The sequence below is a fragment of the Chaetura pelagica genome, unplaced genomic scaffold (assembly GCF_000747805.2).
Source record: "Chaetura pelagica isolate M959 unplaced genomic scaffold, ChaPel_1.0 scaffold757, whole genome shotgun sequence".
Taxonomy (NCBI): domain Eukaryota; kingdom Metazoa; phylum Chordata; class Aves; order Apodiformes; family Apodidae; genus Chaetura; species Chaetura pelagica.
Genome location: NW_009970727.1, coordinates 9,682 through 26,962, shown reverse-complemented (window position 1 = coordinate 26,962; position 17,281 = coordinate 9,682). Strand labels below are relative to the sequence as shown.

At 48.0% G+C, this 17,281-nt stretch overlaps 3 protein-coding genes across 3 annotated transcripts; 1 reads left to right on the top strand and 2 right to left on the bottom strand.

The window, feature by feature from the left end:
- The first annotated feature begins 1,105 nt into the window (after positions 1–1,105).
- Positions 1,106–4,792, top strand: TAF8 (TAF8 RNA polymerase II, TATA box binding protein (TBP)-associated factor, 43kDa). The gene is made up of 7 exons (XM_010007063.1): positions 1,106–1,272; positions 1,943–2,041; positions 2,323–2,385; positions 2,803–2,927; positions 3,188–3,335; positions 4,055–4,197; positions 4,649–4,792. The coding sequence occupies exons 1-7, from the start codon at positions 1,260–1,262 to the stop codon at positions 4,790–4,792; spliced, it is 735 nt and encodes a 244-aa protein (XP_010005365.1). The 5' UTR covers positions 1,106–1,259.
- Positions 4,793–8,042: 3,250 nt separating this feature from the next.
- PIFO (primary cilia formation) lies at positions 8,043–12,530 on the bottom strand. The gene is made up of 7 exons (XM_010007102.1): positions 12,506–12,530; positions 11,935–11,964; positions 10,437–10,579; positions 10,022–10,120; positions 8,935–9,068; positions 8,534–8,660; positions 8,043–8,111 (listed from the first exon to the last, which is right to left on the bottom strand). Exons 1-7 carry the CDS (start codon positions 12,528–12,530, stop codon positions 8,043–8,045), a joined length of 627 nt encoding a protein of 208 aa, XP_010005404.1.
- A 1,394-nt stretch (positions 12,531–13,924) lies between these two features.
- LOC104397132 (acidic mammalian chitinase-like) lies at positions 13,925–16,727 on the bottom strand. The gene is made up of 9 exons (XM_010007061.1): positions 16,531–16,727; positions 16,109–16,165; positions 15,837–16,002; positions 15,603–15,727; positions 15,311–15,434; positions 15,010–15,195; positions 14,749–14,868; positions 14,510–14,651; positions 13,925–14,151 (listed from the first exon to the last, which is right to left on the bottom strand). The coding sequence occupies exons 1-9, from the start codon at positions 16,662–16,664 to the stop codon at positions 13,925–13,927; spliced, it is 1,281 nt and encodes a 426-aa protein (XP_010005363.1). The 5' UTR covers positions 16,665–16,727.
- Positions 16,728–17,281: the final 554 nt, after the last annotated feature.

Sequence of the window (17,281 nt, the reverse complement as noted above, 5' to 3'; positions counted from 1 at the left end):
GCCGGCACCTCCAGAGCGCTGAGGGGCCCCCGGGCCCGCCCGGGCCTTTTGAGGCGGAGGCTGAGGGGGGGGAGGCGCTGATTGGCTGCGCCTCAGGAGGGGGGTGGGGCCCGGTTCTGCGGCGCGGATTGGCCGGAGGAGGAGCAAGGGGGCGGGGCTTCCCTGGGGGGGGGTTTTTTAAAGGGGCCGCGGGGCAAAGGGCGTCTGTGCTGGGTGACACGTGTGTGTTCCTGTCTCTCTGTATGTCTGTCTGAGGTTGTCTGTGGGGGGGTGTGTCTGTCGGTGGGTGGGTGTCTGTGTGTTTGTCTGGGTGTGTGAGGTTGTCTGTGGGGGTGTCTGTCTGGGTAGGTGGGTATGTGGGTGTCTGTGTGTCTGTCGGTGGGGGTGTGCCTGTCAGTGTGTGTGTGGTTGTCTGGGTGTGTGAGGGTGTCTGGGTGTGTGTCTGTGTCTGTCTGTGTGTGTGTGTCTGTGCGTCTGTCAGTGGGGGTGTAGGTGGGTGTTGGTGTCAGGGGGGTGTGTGTGTCTGTCGCTGGGTGGGTGTCTGTCTGTGTCTGGGTGTGTGAGGGTGCTGGTTGTGTGTGTCTGTCTGGGTGGGTGTGTGGGTGTCTGTGTGTCTGCCGGTGGGGGTGTGGGTGGGTGTGGGTATAGGGTGGGGTGTATGTGTCTGTGTCTGTCGGGGTGTGAGTGGGTGTGTGGGGGTGGGTGTCTGTGTGAGGTTGTCTGTGTCTGTGAGTGGGTGGGTGGGTGTCTGGGTGTGTGAGGCTGTGGATGTGTGTAGCTGTGTCTCTCTATGCGTATACATGGATGTGTCTGTGTGTGTCTCTTTGTAGGTGTGTCTCTGTGTGTGTACATGGATGTGTGTGTGTCTCTGTGTGTATACATGCATGTGTGTGTCTCTATGTGTATACATGCATGTGTCTATGTATGCACATATGTATAGACGTACACATGTAGATGTACAGGTACAGATCAGCACCATTGCCCTGCCCAGTCCCTGCTCCCGGGCAAGCAGAGCTCTGGCCTTGCTGCTGGGTGACACGGTTTGGTGACACACGGTGGGTGGGTGTGACATGGTGGCTCAGTGTCCCTGAGCCCTGGGCTGGGTGTGTCTGCAGCGGGCGGGCAGCAAGCAGGCCAGCACCCCTGCCGACAACTACTACCTGGCGCGGAGGAGGACCCTGCAGGTCGTGGTCAGCTCCCTGCTCACCGAGGCCGGCTTCGAGAGCGCTGAAAAGGCAGCAGTGGAGACCCTGACCGAGATGTTGCAGAGCTGTGAGTGTCCTGCTCAGCCACACCCAGCCCCTGGCGTTTTGTTCTTTACCCTGGCCTTCCCTCTTTCATTTTTGTGTTGGTTTTTCCCCATTTTCATTACCTTGTGCCAATGATATTGGCAAGAGTGGAAGGCTAGAGCACAGCCCTGGAGCCACAGATTTCTGTGAGGTGTTTGTCCAAACTCAGATGTACTTGTTTGTCTTACTCTGTGATTACTCATTAGATACTTAGTAGGTATCCTAATAAGCTCCATGTATTGAGATGCTGCCAGAATAAATACAGAAATAACAATGTTCCAGACATGTGGTTAGTTGAGGCTGTGGAAGCCTTTGGCAGCTGTTCCTGCTCCTCTGGGTGATGCACCTGGGATCTCAGGTGACTTCTTATTCTGAAATCAAGAGGTTTTGTCTTTTTTCACACCTGTGATGCAGATTTACCTTTTGCATTCATGAAAAACATCTGACTCTTTGATCTCCAGTGCATTTTTGCACATGCTTTAATTCTAAATATGCACACTATAAGACACTGGATTCCGTGAAGTGTTTTTCATTCCTGGCTAGATTTGCTAAAAAATTCAGGTCTCTGAAGTCAGAGCTGGGCTTACATTTAGTCTCTGTCTGAATCAAATATGCAGTGATGTGGTGGTTTGTTTTTTTTCCCCTCCCACCAGATATTTCTGAAATTGGAAGGAGTGCAAAGTCCTACTGTGAACATACAGCCCGAACGCAGCCTACGCTCTCAGATATAGTGGTTACTCTTGTGGAAATGGGTGAGTGGTTGACTACTGAGTTGACTAGTAGTGGACTAGTAGGTCCCACTAACTCCAGCTGCCCCTTTTGCAGAAGATTTTGGGTGTGCTGCATTGGTAGGAAAATCTGTCCTCCATATTTCAGATGCCACTGCTGCAGATCCAGTGTGAATATATATGAAGATTTTCTTTCTCATCTAATGTGGAGCCCCTGGCAAAATTCAGGGGAAGTCTTTAACAGAAGGGATTTTTTGACAGGATAAGCTCTTGGTGTGATTTCTATTTCCTCTTTTGTATTTCAGGGTTCAATGTTGAAACACTTCCTGCCTACGCTAAGCGCTCCCAGAGGATGGTCATCACTGCCCGTACGTGGGAAATCCTTTCTCTTCTTATGGAGGCTGGAAATAATTTGGCATTCCCACCCACTGGCATCCAGAGCTCCTGCTTTTCTGATGGATGATGCTGCCCAGTGCTCCTGGATGTGCAGTTTGTGTTAAGGATTCCTGTAGTGACTTGTGTGGAGGAAGGTACCCTCTGCCAAATGAGTTGCCTTTCCTCACTGCACATGAGAATCCTCAGGGCAGTTTTATTCTTCCTGTGTGGAAGAGAAGGGGCAAGTAATCCTTGTTCCCTTTTGGGATGCCAAACACAACCTGAACATATTGCTTGTGGGATGTATTTTATCCTTTGTATAGGGCCTGGAGGCACGGGTCATGGATTAAGCCAGCTCTTGGCAGGATGAAGCAGGCTGATTTGTGTGTGTGTTTGTTTTTTGACTGTAGCTCCTGTGACAAACCAGCCCGTGACTCCCAAAGCCCTCACAGCTGGGCAGAACAAGCCCCATCCGTCCCACATTCCTGGCCATTTCCCTGAGTTTCCAGATCCTCACACTTACATCAAGACACCAGTGAGTAAAAAAAAGCCTTCTGTGCCGTTTGGGCTCTGTCTGAACCTAGAGACACCAGGAGTGGTGTGTAAATATTTCTACTGTAGTCCTTGGTATTTATCCAGAACATTGTTTCTCCTCGTTTAATATATTGCTTGTTGTTTGTGGATTTCTGGCTGGCTGGCACCTGTAGCTCCCTGAAAATCTCTGCATGTTTATGGTCAGTGCTTGCGTCACATCCACTAACCATGTTCCCATTTTTTCCCCTCCCTGCTCCACAGACGTACCGGGAGCCAGTGTCTGATTACCAAGTGCTGCGGGAAAAGGCGGCATCTCAGCGGCGGGATGTGGAGAGAGCCCTGACACGGTTCATGGCCAAGACAGGAGAAACCCAGAGTCTCTTCAAAGATGATGTTAGCACATTCCCACGTGAGTTAACTGGGACACTCTGTGCTGTCAGTGACAGATGCCAAACTGGGTGGGCGCTGGGTTAGAGTTCTTGCTGCTCCAGGAGGTGAGCCCTGAAGGATCACGTTGGGTTTGTCTTTCTGAGGCACTGGAAGGCTGGGGAATGAGGAGTTGTCAGCTTAAAGCAGGGATGAAGAACAGATTCAAAGCCAAATGGTAGGTTTCCACCCTCACCAAAGGCTTGCTGTTTTCTGCTGGTGGTGAAGGTCTTGGCTGACAGGTGATAAATTCAAAGCTCATCCCAGAACTGTCCAGGACCTTCTGTAACCTTTAAACAAGTAATTTCTTCTCTTACATTTTTGTGGTAGGCAGTGGTGTTTTTCTCTTGTCTCTGTCTGCAAAGGAGTGATGAGAATTCCCACCTTCCCAGGGTTCAATGGCAGCACAGATGCTTCAGCCTGTGAGATAATTTGTGAACTTCAGGATGGACTTTTTATGTTAGCATGATGCTGTGTCCTTGGTTGGAAACATAAAGTGGCCTCAGAAAATAGAGACTGTCATCTCTTAAGGACAACATATTGCATGCCTGATCCTTGGGACCAGCAGGAAAAGTGTGTGTTTAAACCAGAACCAGTGGAAGTGTTTGGTCCCTAAGTAACTGGTTGGCTTTGTGCTGCATCATCTCTGCGTTGAGGAGCCTTCTCCCAGCTTCCTGACTGTGTCCTTTTCCCCACCCCTAGTGATTGCTGCCAGGCCTTTCACTGTGCCCTACCTGACAGCTCTTCTTCCCTCCGAGCTGGAAATGCAGCAAATGGAGGAAACAGATTCATCTGAGCAAGATGACCAGACAGACACTGAGAACCTCCCCCTGCATATGAGCACGGTACGCCCAGCCTGGGAGATCAAGGTCTCTGGGGCCTAACTTTCTGAAACATATGAAACCTGGTTCTTTGCCTGTCTTCCTTGCAGCTGGGCCGAGTGGGTGGGAAAAGGCAGAGTGGGTTGCCTTTTACCAGGTGTAAATAAACATGGTCATGGTTCTTCAACTTTCTGTGGGGTGCAACACAAAGTCAGTTTGGATCATCAGCTTTCAGTACAACCTTCATTTCAGTGTCTGGGGAGTAGAGGATTGTCCCAGAACCCCACTGTTCCTGAAGGGGATTTTATGTTAAAAGTCAGGAGTCCTCACTTTAATGCAGCTCCTTGTATGCTGCTGTTTTCCTTGGCTGTTGATTATCTGCACGCCCATAGGTGATGTGGTTTGAACTTCCAAGCCTTGTTTAACTTAACTTTAGTTGCTTGTGTTTTTATGTTCATTTGTTTTCATGTGGCAGGATGATTCAGGACCTGAAAAGGAGAATGCTTCTGTGTTACAGCAGAACAGCTCCCTGTCAGGCAGTCGGAACGGGGACGAGAATGTGATAGACAATCCCTACCTCCGGCCAGTGAAAAAGCCCAAGATCCGCAGAAAGAAGTGAGGTGTGGCCAGTTGGCTCCTCGGGGGCACAGAAACCTGGGGGGATCTCCTCCTCTGCTGGGGGTTAGAAGCATGGAGCAAGACAGGAGAGGCAATCCAGCTGGGCCGTGGAAGCAGAAGACTAATCTTTCTCATCCCAGTTCGCAGTGCTCCCTCTTTCCCCTCTGCTCTCCTGCTGACTTGGAATAGTTGATGGTCAATTGCCTTAAAAGCTTGGAAGGCCACTGGGTTATAGCTGAGAATTGTCTGGTTTGCTTTGGTTTGTTCTCACTGTCTGCAGGATTTATTCTTAGAAGAGATGGGGACACAAAGGGTCTTGCTGCTCAGTGCTTCCCAGCAGGGAACACAAAGACATGATGTGTTCGTGGCTGGCAGGCCAGGAAAAAAAGACACTCCTGCAAGCAACCTTGCCTGGCCTTGCAGTCTAAAGGAGCATGTATTAACAGAGACAGAAAAATCCCAGGGAGGCTTCTTTCTTTGGATTCATGGCAGGTAAAAGCAAACAGACTTTTCTTTTATAGACTAAAGGCATCTGATGTGTTGGTTAGAGAGCGAAGGGTAAATACAGAGCTAAGAGGGCATTTTATTTCGCTTTCCTGGCTGCAGCTGCACTTGTAACTTAAAAGCACTAAGTGTAGTGTTTACCCTGTTCTGCTTTGAGATCACATTTTAGCAGTATGAATAGCAAGACTTAACAGCTGCTTCAGGCAATTTGTCAGTTCTATTGTTAGTTTGACACAGCAGAGCTCCTTTGGGAGTTCACACCTTTGCAGGCTGTTTTGAAAGATGAAAACTTCGGTGTATGGAATAAAGCTGTATGGATTGCAGTCTGTGAGGCTGTGCTATTGACAGCACTTTTTTATATTGTCCACTCTCAAATACAGGCAACAGAAGTTGCTCTTTTTTACCCCTTTTGTTCCCCCAGAGCAGAAGAGTTTATTCCAGCAGTGAAAATGACTGGCGATGGGAGTATTGTAATTGTTAGCTGGTTCTGGAGGGCTTTGGTTTAATTTTATTAACCTCTACTTGGGGAAAATACAGGTTAAACTTCTTTGATAAAAGGCTCTGTGGTTTTGTCCAGTCTCCCAAGCATCTTTTCTGGATGAAAATGTGGTGCTGGGAGAGGCAGCAAAGACTGCTGGCTGCAGACTGCCAGGCAGCTTGTGGTTTCCTAGAGTAGTAGCTGAGTGCAAGAGGTCTGTTGCAGTTACCAGGGAGATGAGAGTTATGTGTGTACATCTTCACCTCCCTTTAGTCAAGGAATCCTCCCAGGCCTCCCTCTTTCCCCATCACCCAGGGAGAGGGAAGATAAAAAGCAGTAATTGTTTCAGTGAGAACAGAGGTGTTCCTGCCAAATCATTTGAAGTAGTATCTCCAGCAACAAAGTCCTGCATGTGCCATTGTCACTTCTGCTGGTGCCTTGGTTGTACAGAATAAAAAAAATGTACAGAGACATTGTGTATGTATGTATATATAAAAATTTATATCTTTTTTTTACTTGGATTAAGCTTTTTTTCATAATTAGAAAATCCCTCGCTGGATAGGGGAAGAATGTAGAATGAAAATAGTAATTTCTATGTTCATAATAAATTTTATCTCCTACAAGAAAAACTGGCTGAATTCTTAAAGTTTCAGGAGTCGGAAAGCACTTGAATGGTGCCTGAATCTGTTTTCAGTGGGGTCTACAAGCAGTAGGAAGATTTGTACTTCCCTCTGCATCTCTCCCTTTCTTGACATCTGAGAAGGTTTGGAAGTTTCCAACAAAAACTTTGGATCATTAGAAATCTGTTCAGTGAGGATAAAGTGCCTTTTGAAATACCATCAGTTTTGCAAAAGCTTTAGTAGAAGGTTTCTCCAATCACAGGTGGAACATGTGGTTGAGGAGGACTGCAGAATCATAGTTACTGGTTACTTTCTTTTACATCTTACACGTGTATTTTTCTCCTGATTAGAAAGCCAAGATGGATTGAGGTGAATTATTTAGTTTCAGGCATGAAAACAAAGACAAAGCCTTAAAGAGCTGCAAACCCCAGGTCTTAGGACAGTACAATTTCCAGTGAGTTGTACCCCCTCCTTCAAAAGGCTGCACCAAAAGGGGCATCTGTGGATAAGCAAGTACATCCCTTTTTGACAGCTGCAACAAAGGAGAGTCTCTTGTGGTTGGGAGGGAAGGGGCCAATGTGCCTAGAAAAGCCAGATCATGAGCAGCTGTTGTTGTGTCTATATGAGAGCACTCAAAGGCTAAAAGTGTGAAACTGGAAGAATGTGTTTTGGTTTTCTAGCTGAAAATGAGCTAGAGATGAAATTTGCTACAGAAACAGCAGAGCAGTCCCAGCAAATTCAAAAGCCTGCATTGTGACTGGTTGTTACACTGAGAATTAATGTTGCCTGCTTTTAGTTTTCCCCTGAGGTTGAACCGAGCTTGTGATCAGACTGATTAAGCCTGTGTGAAGGTTTGTAAACATGTCTAGAAATCCCTAGGGTCCAACTTGTACACGACAGAAACAACTCATTCTGAACACCAGCACCTTTCTGTTTCAGACTAAATATATTTTTGTGGCCAGAGCTTGTTCCTTGCATGAGAGTTTCTCCCTCACAACAGAAGAGCAAAATGCCAACACACCTCTTGCAGGCCGGCTGCTCTGCCCTGTCCCCCACCACAGGCCTTTTCCCCAGGATATTTGCTGCCTGCTGCTTTTCATACAGCTGCTGGCTGTGCACAGAGCCATGGTGGCCTCTCTGAACACCCCTGAGGGCAGCACGGCACCGGTGCCTTGCACACCCCCGCATTTCTCAGCTGAACCCCCCGGAGCGTCTGGTGCTGAGGAGACGGAGTCGGGGCTGGGAGAGCAGGTGGTGGCTGAGGAGGGGAGGATGATGTTCCCTCCTGGAGCTGAGGAGATGGGGCAGCAGCCAAGCCACCCTCTAGCTGTGTTGATTTGGCTCCTCTCGGGTGCCAGCAAAGGGCTGGAGTTTGAGATTAAAACCCCCTGCGTGTGGGGAAGAGGGGGATGTTGAAGAGAGGTGAGAGCCAGCGGCACTGAGGGAGGCAGGGCTGAGAGGGGCTGTGCGCAGGCCCTGGGGCCACCTGGACACCCAGCAGGCACAGGTAAGCACAACTAGAGGCAAGAGATTCCCTTTCTTTCTTAGTGGTTTTATTTGAGGAGGCAGGATAGTGCAGATGAGTGTCTCTAGCAGCAGGCAGGCCTGCCCTGTGGGATGGAGAGGCCTGGTGGGGCAGCCCTGGCTCCTCAGCTGTAGAACAACCTCAGGTAGGCCAGGCGGTTCCGGTGCTTCATGAATTCTCTGTCCATGGTCATCTAAAGAAACAGCTGCTATCTGTTACCTATTAGCAATGACAGTTGCTTTGGGAAGGCACAGGAAGGTGTCAGGTGGTGTTGGGGACGTTGCCCTGTGGTTTCATCCAGAAAGGTTTGCTTTTCAGCAAAGCTACACAGGGAAGTCTGCGCTCTGGTTCTCCCGCGGGGTGGATGGCAACTTTCAGAGCAAATTTCTTAATAGAAATTGTTTTATTTTAGGAACTGTCACTGTTTTTGCAAACCAGCATTTTCTGATAGGTAATCACTTTGTATCTTGTGCCTCAGGCTCGTACAGCCACATACCCAGAGTGCCGTTTAGGAAAAGATGACAAAACATAGTGCAAATATGTTGAAGTAATAATCCAATTTCCTTTGTCAGAAGCATTAAGTAAAGAATAACATCCCCTCATCCTTGTTCTTACCTTCTGTACCTCCATTTTGAACATCCTCTGTGCTGGTGTTGGCACTAAAGACCAGTCTGGAGACCCAAATTTCATTGGCCAAGTGACTTTTTTGGGTAATTTCTTCTCTGCTTTGTAAGTTCCGGGTCTAAAGAAAACAGGCACAAAATATCTAATTTCTGGAGCTGGTGTATGATGTTTGTAATACAGGAATTTACCAGCCCAACCTTAATCCATGGGAGAAATGTCTATTGTGGTATTTTAGGCATCATGCTAAGTTAAAGACTAAAGCAGGGGAGCTTTTTTGGTGAAAAAAAGCATTGCTGAGAACTTGGTCACCTATTTCCCATTTGCTTCTTTATATTTCTCTGTGCTACTACTACTGCTTATGATTGAAAGTGTAAGAAAATGAGTTACATTACCCAGGGAAAAATTCTTTGTCTGAAGGCTTATCTGGAAATCGTGGTGTCTTACGGGAAAATGGAGCATAGGCAGGCTGGCATTTCCTCTCTTTTGACCAAGATGGCTGATACATTGCTGGGCCAGGACTCACAGTCTGCAAGAGAGAGAATTTTAGTAGGGAAGAGTTTGCTCTGCAAATCATTCCTACATGCTCTGATCACTAGCCAGCTGGGCACTATGGACCTGCTGTTCATGCTTTGGCTACTCTGGTGACATAAAAAAATTAGAGCAAGAGAGCCACGAGTGGGGTGAAGGGTCTGGATGGGATGACTTAGGAGGAGCAGCTGAGGTCACTTGGATGGTTCAGCTTGGAGAAGAGGAGGCTGTGGGGTCACATTGCAGTCTGTGGCTTCCTCAGGAGGCAAGAGATGGGGCAGGTCCTGATCTCTTCACTCCTGTGACAAGTGACAGGGCTCAGGGAAATGGCAGGAAGCTGGGTCAGGGGAGGTTTAGGTTGTATATCAGGAAAAGGTTTTTCACCCAGAGGGTGGTTGAGCACTGGAACAAGCTCCCCAGGGAAGTGGTCACAGCACCAAGCCTGCCCAAGTTCAAGAAGTGTTTCTATAATGCTCTCAGGCAGATGGTGTGATTCTTAGGGTGCCCTACTCAGGGACAGGAGTTGGACTTGATGATCCTGATGAGTCCCTTCCAACTCAGCATATTCTATGACTCTAAATCAATTATGCACCCCTTACTCCTTATCCAGTGTGTCCTGTGTTGCTACGCCTGATAATACTGTTATTTTAGAGAAGATGGACCAGAAAACAGTGTGTTTGCTCAGTTGGTATAGCTGAGCTCTCTGATTTTGCCTCAGTCTGTTCATTAATGTGTGTGCCTGTGATACAAAGGAATGTGTATATACAAATGCATGTGTTGCCAGAGCTCATAGTTCCCACTAGACTGTATAAGGAGATCTGTAGCTACTCTATATATTAAGTTGGGGGCAGCCCCCAGCAAATGTAATAAAAAATTGGTAGCCTGTGGTGAGAACAGCCTGCAGTTCCTTGCAAAGCTGCAGCTCTGCTGCTCTAAAGGTGCTTTTCTTACCTGTGGCTGTAGCGTGGAACGCTGGGCTGTTCTTGCTCCTATGACATAGCCTTTCTTGCTTAGTGGTTTGTTTTCCAAAATGTATTTGAGGCTGCCTCTCTGTCATTCAAAAGCAGAAGTGTCATTACTGACATTTTTAATACACCATTTGCATCAGGGGAAGGGCAGAAGTACATCAACAGCAGACACTGTTCCTATTGATTCCTCTAATTTCTCAATAACATAGAGCTTTAGGGCAGCTGGAGCTTTATCAGGTACATTTGGAAAGGGAATTTATTTTTCTAGGAATACGTGGAGACATTGTAGAATGGGTTTGCAGGGCAGGTGGAGGGACTCCATGTCTGGCTGGCCATGGTCCTATTGCTCCTGTATCTTCTGTGAAGGAAAAGCTGAGCACAGAAACTGAACAACTTACCTTTTCACTCAGGTAACAGCCTGGTCCAAGCAAAGGGTTACCCCTGATGGCTACCAGCTGGATCCCCAGCCTGTCTGAGGGCTGGTGGAAAGGGAATATTTTCCGCTCTTGACATGACCCAAATGAGATCTTCTTCTGCATATCTGTGAGACCAGGAGAGAGAAATGCCACCAGAGTGATAAATCCATGTGGAGGTGACCACTTGCTGCTTTTTACCCTCCTTAGGTGTCTGCTGCTCTCTGCCTGTGGCTAACAGTCCCATTATCTCCCAGGTGGGAATTTCCCCTGACTCTGGATATTGGGGGGGGAGGTTAGGGAGGGTCAGCCCTTAGGATGCCTGTTCTCTCCTTCCACAAAGGCTTCTTTGTCCCCAGCCTGAGTAAGGAGCAGCCCAGCAAGGGGAAGGTTTCTGGGGAAGCCCCATGTCTCAAGGGAGCTGTGCAAGAAGGGAAGCCCCAGTACCCACAACCCTGGTGGGTGCAGGAACCTCTTGTGGCTCACCTCTCAGCTGCCGTGTTGCCATGCTGCCCTGCCAGACCTCAGGATGTGTGTGTACTCCAGTTGCTATGGACACAGAGCAGAGGGTGCTGGAGGGAAAGGTGGCAATGGCAGTGCCTCAGCGTGCAGGGAAAACAAGGGGGTTAATAATGTCCCTGTGGAATGTGATGTGCTGGCTCCGACTCAAAAGAACTGTTTTTTTCATACTCTTAAGTCAGCCAAGGAGATGCTGGGGTTGCAGAGTATAGTTTGTGCTGTCACAGCCCCTCTCTTTGATCCCTCTTCTGACACAGCCTGATCTACCCCATTTTCTGCTCTCTGGCTTTTCTCTGAGCCTGACTGCCAAGGTAAAATGAAAAATGCCATCCTGAAATTAAGTCCAGCTTGTGGATTCAGCCCCTTCCCTGAGCACAAGAGTGAGTATCATGAGAGAATCAGGGAGCATCAAAATATTAAAAGCAAGAGGAGTGGAAACAACAAGAGTTGTTGCATTTGCAGCTCATACATTTATTTAATAATTCATTTTCAAGCAGTTAGATCAGAGGGTCTCTTTGCTGGAAGAGCATTGGTAGCTTCATGGTGATTTGCAGCAGGAGCAGCTGGTATCAAAGACCTGGCCCTCCTTGCAGGTCTGCAGGTGGCTTTCACCATCACTGCACTTGTAGAAGTTCCTCTTGTTGGTTGGATCTGCATAGACACCATTGGCCTTCCCAGCACAGAAGTCAGCAAGAGTAGTCAACACTGTGGTGGTTGTGGCTTCTGTTGTAGGCCCATGTGTGTCACAGATAGGAAAAGTGCTAGAAATGGTTGTGGTTGGAGGAGCAGTTGTAGTGGTTGGAGGTCTGGTTGTAGCAGAAAGCTTCCCTGAAAGCCGTCTGGAAGGTGCACAATCTGAAAAAAAAGCAGGGAAGGGGCTTATTTTTGTGTTGGCAGCTTCAGCCCTCCCCTCCCTCCCTGAGAAGGGTTTGGTGGGGTTGTTTGAGAGGGAGAAAGCACCTACCTATCTGGATGTTGAGCAGCAGGAGCAGACCTTTCAGGGAAGAAGTGTGAGATTAGTCTTGGAGTTGAGCAATACAAAGCTCTCATGCATGACTGGACTTAACTCAATATAACCTGTACCCTAGGTCAGAGTCTCTGAGGGGAGTGCAGGCTGAGACAAAGAAGTTATGTTTCATCTAAAGCCTGATCTGAATTTGCTTGAGGTTGTAATTGCTTCTATACAAACACTCAACTAACCAGTGCTCAAGAAACCAGACTATTGTGTTTTTTCAAGAAAATAAAACAATACAAGGCAGAATTTGATATAGAAACAGGAAAAATATAAGTTCCCATTGCAGTATTTTGCTTTTTAGGGGTTTTGTAATAAAAAAGACCTTTTCAATTTCAACTAGCAAAGCATAAAATATCAACGCAAGTAATACTAGAAAATTTATCTGTACCTCTTGCAAGTAATTACTATATCTTTTTGCTTCCTTGACCTCCAGAAAAGCTCTGTGTCACCACCCAATATGGCAAAACTTCCCCAGATCTCATCAGAAAGGCAGAGAATGAAGTTCTGAAGCAAGACTTACCAGTAAGCAAAATGAGCTTGGCCATCTTTGCTTTGGAGGAGTCACAGGCAGCCTGGTTATGCTTATATACACTTCTCTTGTTTCCTGCCAGACTTGTATCAACAGAAGTGGACAAACATTGCAAAACCTGGTAAAGATCAGTATCAAAAATCGATACCGTTACAATGGGCCTCGGGGTGGCCCTTACAAAGGGTGAATTGTTCCCCTGGTGCTGTCGTGTGTGTGCCCAGAGGTGGCAGGCACTGCCAACCCAGGAGTGCTTGACGAGGGTTTTGTCCCCTTGGCTGGGGCAGCCAGCAAGGCAGGGCTGGGCAGGGCTCAGGTCACAGCAAGGGCCTTTGGGGACACAAGGACTGGGCTCACTTGCTGTGGGCAACATGTCAGTTGGGACCCAGGGGGCTTTGTGAGACCAGCTGTCTCTCCACTTGCCAAGCTGCTTTTCTTCAGAGAGAAGCATTGCTTGTTGGAGGCCAAGCTCTGTGAGAGAGCCCAGGGCAGAGCATTGTGCAGGCTGCATTTCCTGCCACACTTCTTCCCTCCTCTTCTTTGTCAGCTGTTTGTCTCTTGAACTGGGAGATATCTGTGATGCCAAGGGTTCATGTCTTGCTGTGGCTTTCTCTTAAACTCCATAGGGAGAAATTACCTTTTTTTGTTCTATGTGGGCTTGTCAGGCTACTTTTTTAAAAAAAGCAATGTTATCTGTTTTAGGTCATATGTCTTGTTTTGTTACTTATAGGATGTATGTTTTTCTTATTTGGATGAGAATTTCTAAAAAGCAGTTGCAGGTACTGAAAATGACATTTATAACCCACACAATTCTGGCTGCAGATTCAGAGCTACTGCAAATGCAGCAGTGAGACACAGTGGGCCCATGGCCAGTTACTCTGCCCTGAGAAGTTGATTAATTCCTGTTAATGAAGATGATGTGAAGTGAATTTCCAGTAAGTTACTCAGACTTTGTTGAATGGGAGCCTGGAAAACACCCCCAGAGTTGCCCGAATCACCTGCTGGCACTGAAGCCACTGACCTGCCTTTAAAGTTCATTAGACTTCTAGATTTCCTGTACAAAGGGAGAGGTCTTTGGGAAGCAGCCTGTAGGCTGTGCTGTCATGACCCTTCTTTGTGATCTCTTGTGACCCAGCCTGCTCTGCCCCATTGTCTGCTCTCTGGCTTTTACCCTGTGCCTGGCTCATGGTAGGGCAGCAAGAATCCCCTGGAAAATGTGATACTGGAATTAAGTGCAGCTTGTGAATTCAGATCCTTCCCTGAGCACCAGTGTAAGAATCAGTGAGTAGCAAAACATGATGATTGACAGGAGCTGAAACGAGGATTGTTGCTTTTGCAGCACATTTATTTACTAATTCTTATTTCAAGCAATTCGATCAGAGTGATCTGTTTGCTAGAAGGGCATTGATATCTTCATGGCCAGTTGCAGCAGGAGCAGCTGGTATCAAAGACAAGGCCCTCCTGGCAGCTCTGGACAACGCTTACACCATTAGCACAGTTGTAGAAGTTTGCGTTGTTGGTTGGGTCAGGATAGAGACCATCAGCCTTCCCAGCACAGAAGCCACTTCCACCAGAGCCCCCAGGAGTGCCACCTGGAGCTTCAGTGATGGGAGGGTTGGGCTGAGTTGGGGACACACAGTCTGAAAGAAAAGCAGGAAGGGGCTTAATTTGGTGTTGACAATCTCCCAGCCCTTCCCTCCCTCCATACACCCCTTAGTGGTGGGGACAGGTATTAAAGTGGGCTCCCCCAAAGACTGGTGTGGCTCACACCAGGGCTTGAAACATCTAGACCCAGATCCAACCCAACATTTCACTCTTTTTGCCCTGGGGATGTGCAGTGAAGGAATCTCTCCAGGGCAATATCTATCTGTGGGTTCCACAGAGAGTCTTTATCCACCAAGGCTCCCAGAGATAAAGGACTGTGGGTCTATGAAGCCCTGCATCAGCAGTGAGCTAGGGAACCACCTGCAAGAAGCACAGGCTACTCAAGTTACTCACCATCATTTTGCAGACCAAGACCCTCCTTCAGGGCAGTGATCAGGGGATATCTACCTTCCTTGCAGAAAGTGCCAGTGAAGTCATCCATATCAAGGGCCCAAACCATGGCACCTCCAAAATTGTTCTTCTTCAGCCAGTCAACCTTTTCAGTGCCAGGGAAGAATTCAAATTAGTCCCAGGTCCTGCCACTGCAGAAGGCTGCTGCCTCACTGTTGGCTCAGCCACACATCACAGCATACCTTGATGTTGAAGCTCTTGATGTTGTCATAGCCAACCCATTCATTGCCCTTGTAGGCATAGGGGACATCCTGGGGGTCATCCCAAGCCTGGGTGGCTCCAGAGTCCAGGAATGAGCAGATCTAGGAAAAAATGGCAGAGAGGGAGAAGTCAGCAATTATCCTACAAAAAATAAAAAGGCAGCTGGAAGATTCCACAGCTGAAAAATTCCTTGCTAGCAAGTTTGGAGGGTGTTTGTGTTCTTGGGGTGCTAGCACACATACCTCGTAGTAAGCCAAGAATCCAGCCTGCCTAGTGTAAGGTCCAGCTGGCCCAGGTCCTGTTGTTGGTGCCCCCACAGCAGTGTTGGATTGGTTTTGGAGGATGAAGTTGTGTCCATAGGTTGGGAATCCAACAAGGAGCTTCTCAGCTGGGGCACCATTATTCTTCCAATAGTTCATGGCATAATCCTGTAAAAAAACCCAGCATAAATAAACTCTGTGCTAGCATCTGTAGACAGGGGAAGACTCTGTTCACTAGTGTCATGATCATCATCTGTGATACAGTCTTGGAGAATATGCTTACAACATTGAAGTAGACAAGGTCACCAGTGTCAGATGGGCCTTCATACAGAGGGCTGTTCTCCCCAGTGCGTCCATCCCAGGAGCCATGGAAGTCATAAGTCATCACATGGATGTAGTCCAAGTACCTGTGAAGAACATTGCACACATCACCTCACCTACTTAGTCACCAAGAGCTGGCTGTCCCTCTAGTGAGTAGGGACCCCACATGCAGTGAGGCTGGTCTCTTTTTCTTTACGCACAGGAAGGAAGACCTCCGAAGTCACAGAAATGACACCTGAGTGTTGGCTACTCACTTTCCAAGCTCAGCAATCTCGTAGCCAGCATCAATGGTGGGACGTCCTGCACCAACAGCAGCGGTGAGCATGAGACGGGGCCAGTTGGTCTGTTGGGCTTCTTGCTCAAAGGCTGCCACCATTTCCTGAGGGATGCCAAGACACAGGTCTCAGTGTGGATTCTCCGGGCTGAGGCTTTGCAGCCAGAGCTGTGCAGAGCAGAGAGCTTGACCAAACCCTTTCGTTTCAACCCACCTTAACCAGGACAGTGAAGAGAGTCTTGTCCTGGGGTGGGCTGCCTCTGGACCCGGGGTATTCCCAGTCAAGGTCCAGACCATCAAATTGATATTGGCGCAGGAATTTGATGACAGAATTGATGAAGGTCTGGCGGTTCTGAGGAGTGGAAACCATTGTGGAGAACCTACAGAAGCAGAGTAGGAGAGAGTTGGGGTTTAGCTGGTGGTAGTCCCCATCCCGCTCTCCCTTTTCCATAGTGCAGTTATGGGAAGGAGATGATTTTAACTTACTTGGCTGTCCCAAAGTTCCATCCTCCAATTGCCAGGAGGGTCTTCAGTTTTCCATTCCTGAAAAGGGAGGAACAGGATTATGTCTCACTACAAGGAAAGGTTTAGTCCTAACTATTTCTAATGTTGTACAGAAAGCCAATGTAAAGCAAAGTGCCCTGGCTTTTCTTGGAAATGTCTAGTGTAGCTGCCTCTGTAGACTATGATGTCTTTGTGTGCTACCTGAAGAGCAACACCACAGCACCTTGAGTCACTGTCACCATCCTCTAGGGACCAGTGCTGTCAACCTGCCTTGCCCTCTCCATCCTTGTCTGCTTCTCCTCCCTGGCATCCCTCAACCTTGGCTTGTGCTTCCATCATGCAGAGAACAGCTGCTGAGTAACAGGAAGGGAGACCAGGGGCTGCCCTTTTCTCTCGGTACGTACTGGTTCTTCAGGCCATTGAAGGATTTGTAGAGGGTCTCGTCGTTCCATTCGTAAGTTGTGATCTCGTTGTTGTTCATGTTAGCAAAGGCGTAGATCAGGTGGTTGCACAGGAAGGGGTCAATGTTTTCAGGCATGAACTTTCCCAGGCCAGGCCTGTACTGGGCCCAGTTGGTGAAGTAACATGTCAGCACATTGGCAGTGCCTGCAGGGAAACGGGGGAGATAGAGTAGGTTTGAATTGCATTGAAGAGGTACTAGTAAATTCAGGCAGAGTATCATAACTAGGTCTGATGAGAAATGACTGGGCAGTGCTTTCCTGCAGGGTAAGGATCTCAGAGAAAGTGAAGGAGGGTTGGTTGTCCCCCAGGGAAGGGGCTCACCAAGGAAAAGAAAGGATTTCTTTCTTTCTTTCCTACTTTTTTTTCAGGAGATGAGTCAGTCTGGGAACCTCTAGCACCCTTCAACTCATGGGTGTGGGTGGTTCTGAGTCTCTTATCCAACGTCAGCCTTCCTCCTTTAAAGAGTCCCCTACACGGCCTGAGCAACAAGGGTCCCTCAAGCCACATGGCAGCAGCCTAAAGGCAGAATCACAAAACCGTTTTTCCACCTCTCCCAACAAAAGGTGACTTAAAAAGCATCTGCTCAGTCAGAGAAATGAGTTGGAGTGATCTCTCCTGCTGCTCAGGCACTTCTGCCCTTCCCCTCATACAAGTGGTGACTCAAAAGTGTCAGCAGGAGTATTCTGCTTTTAA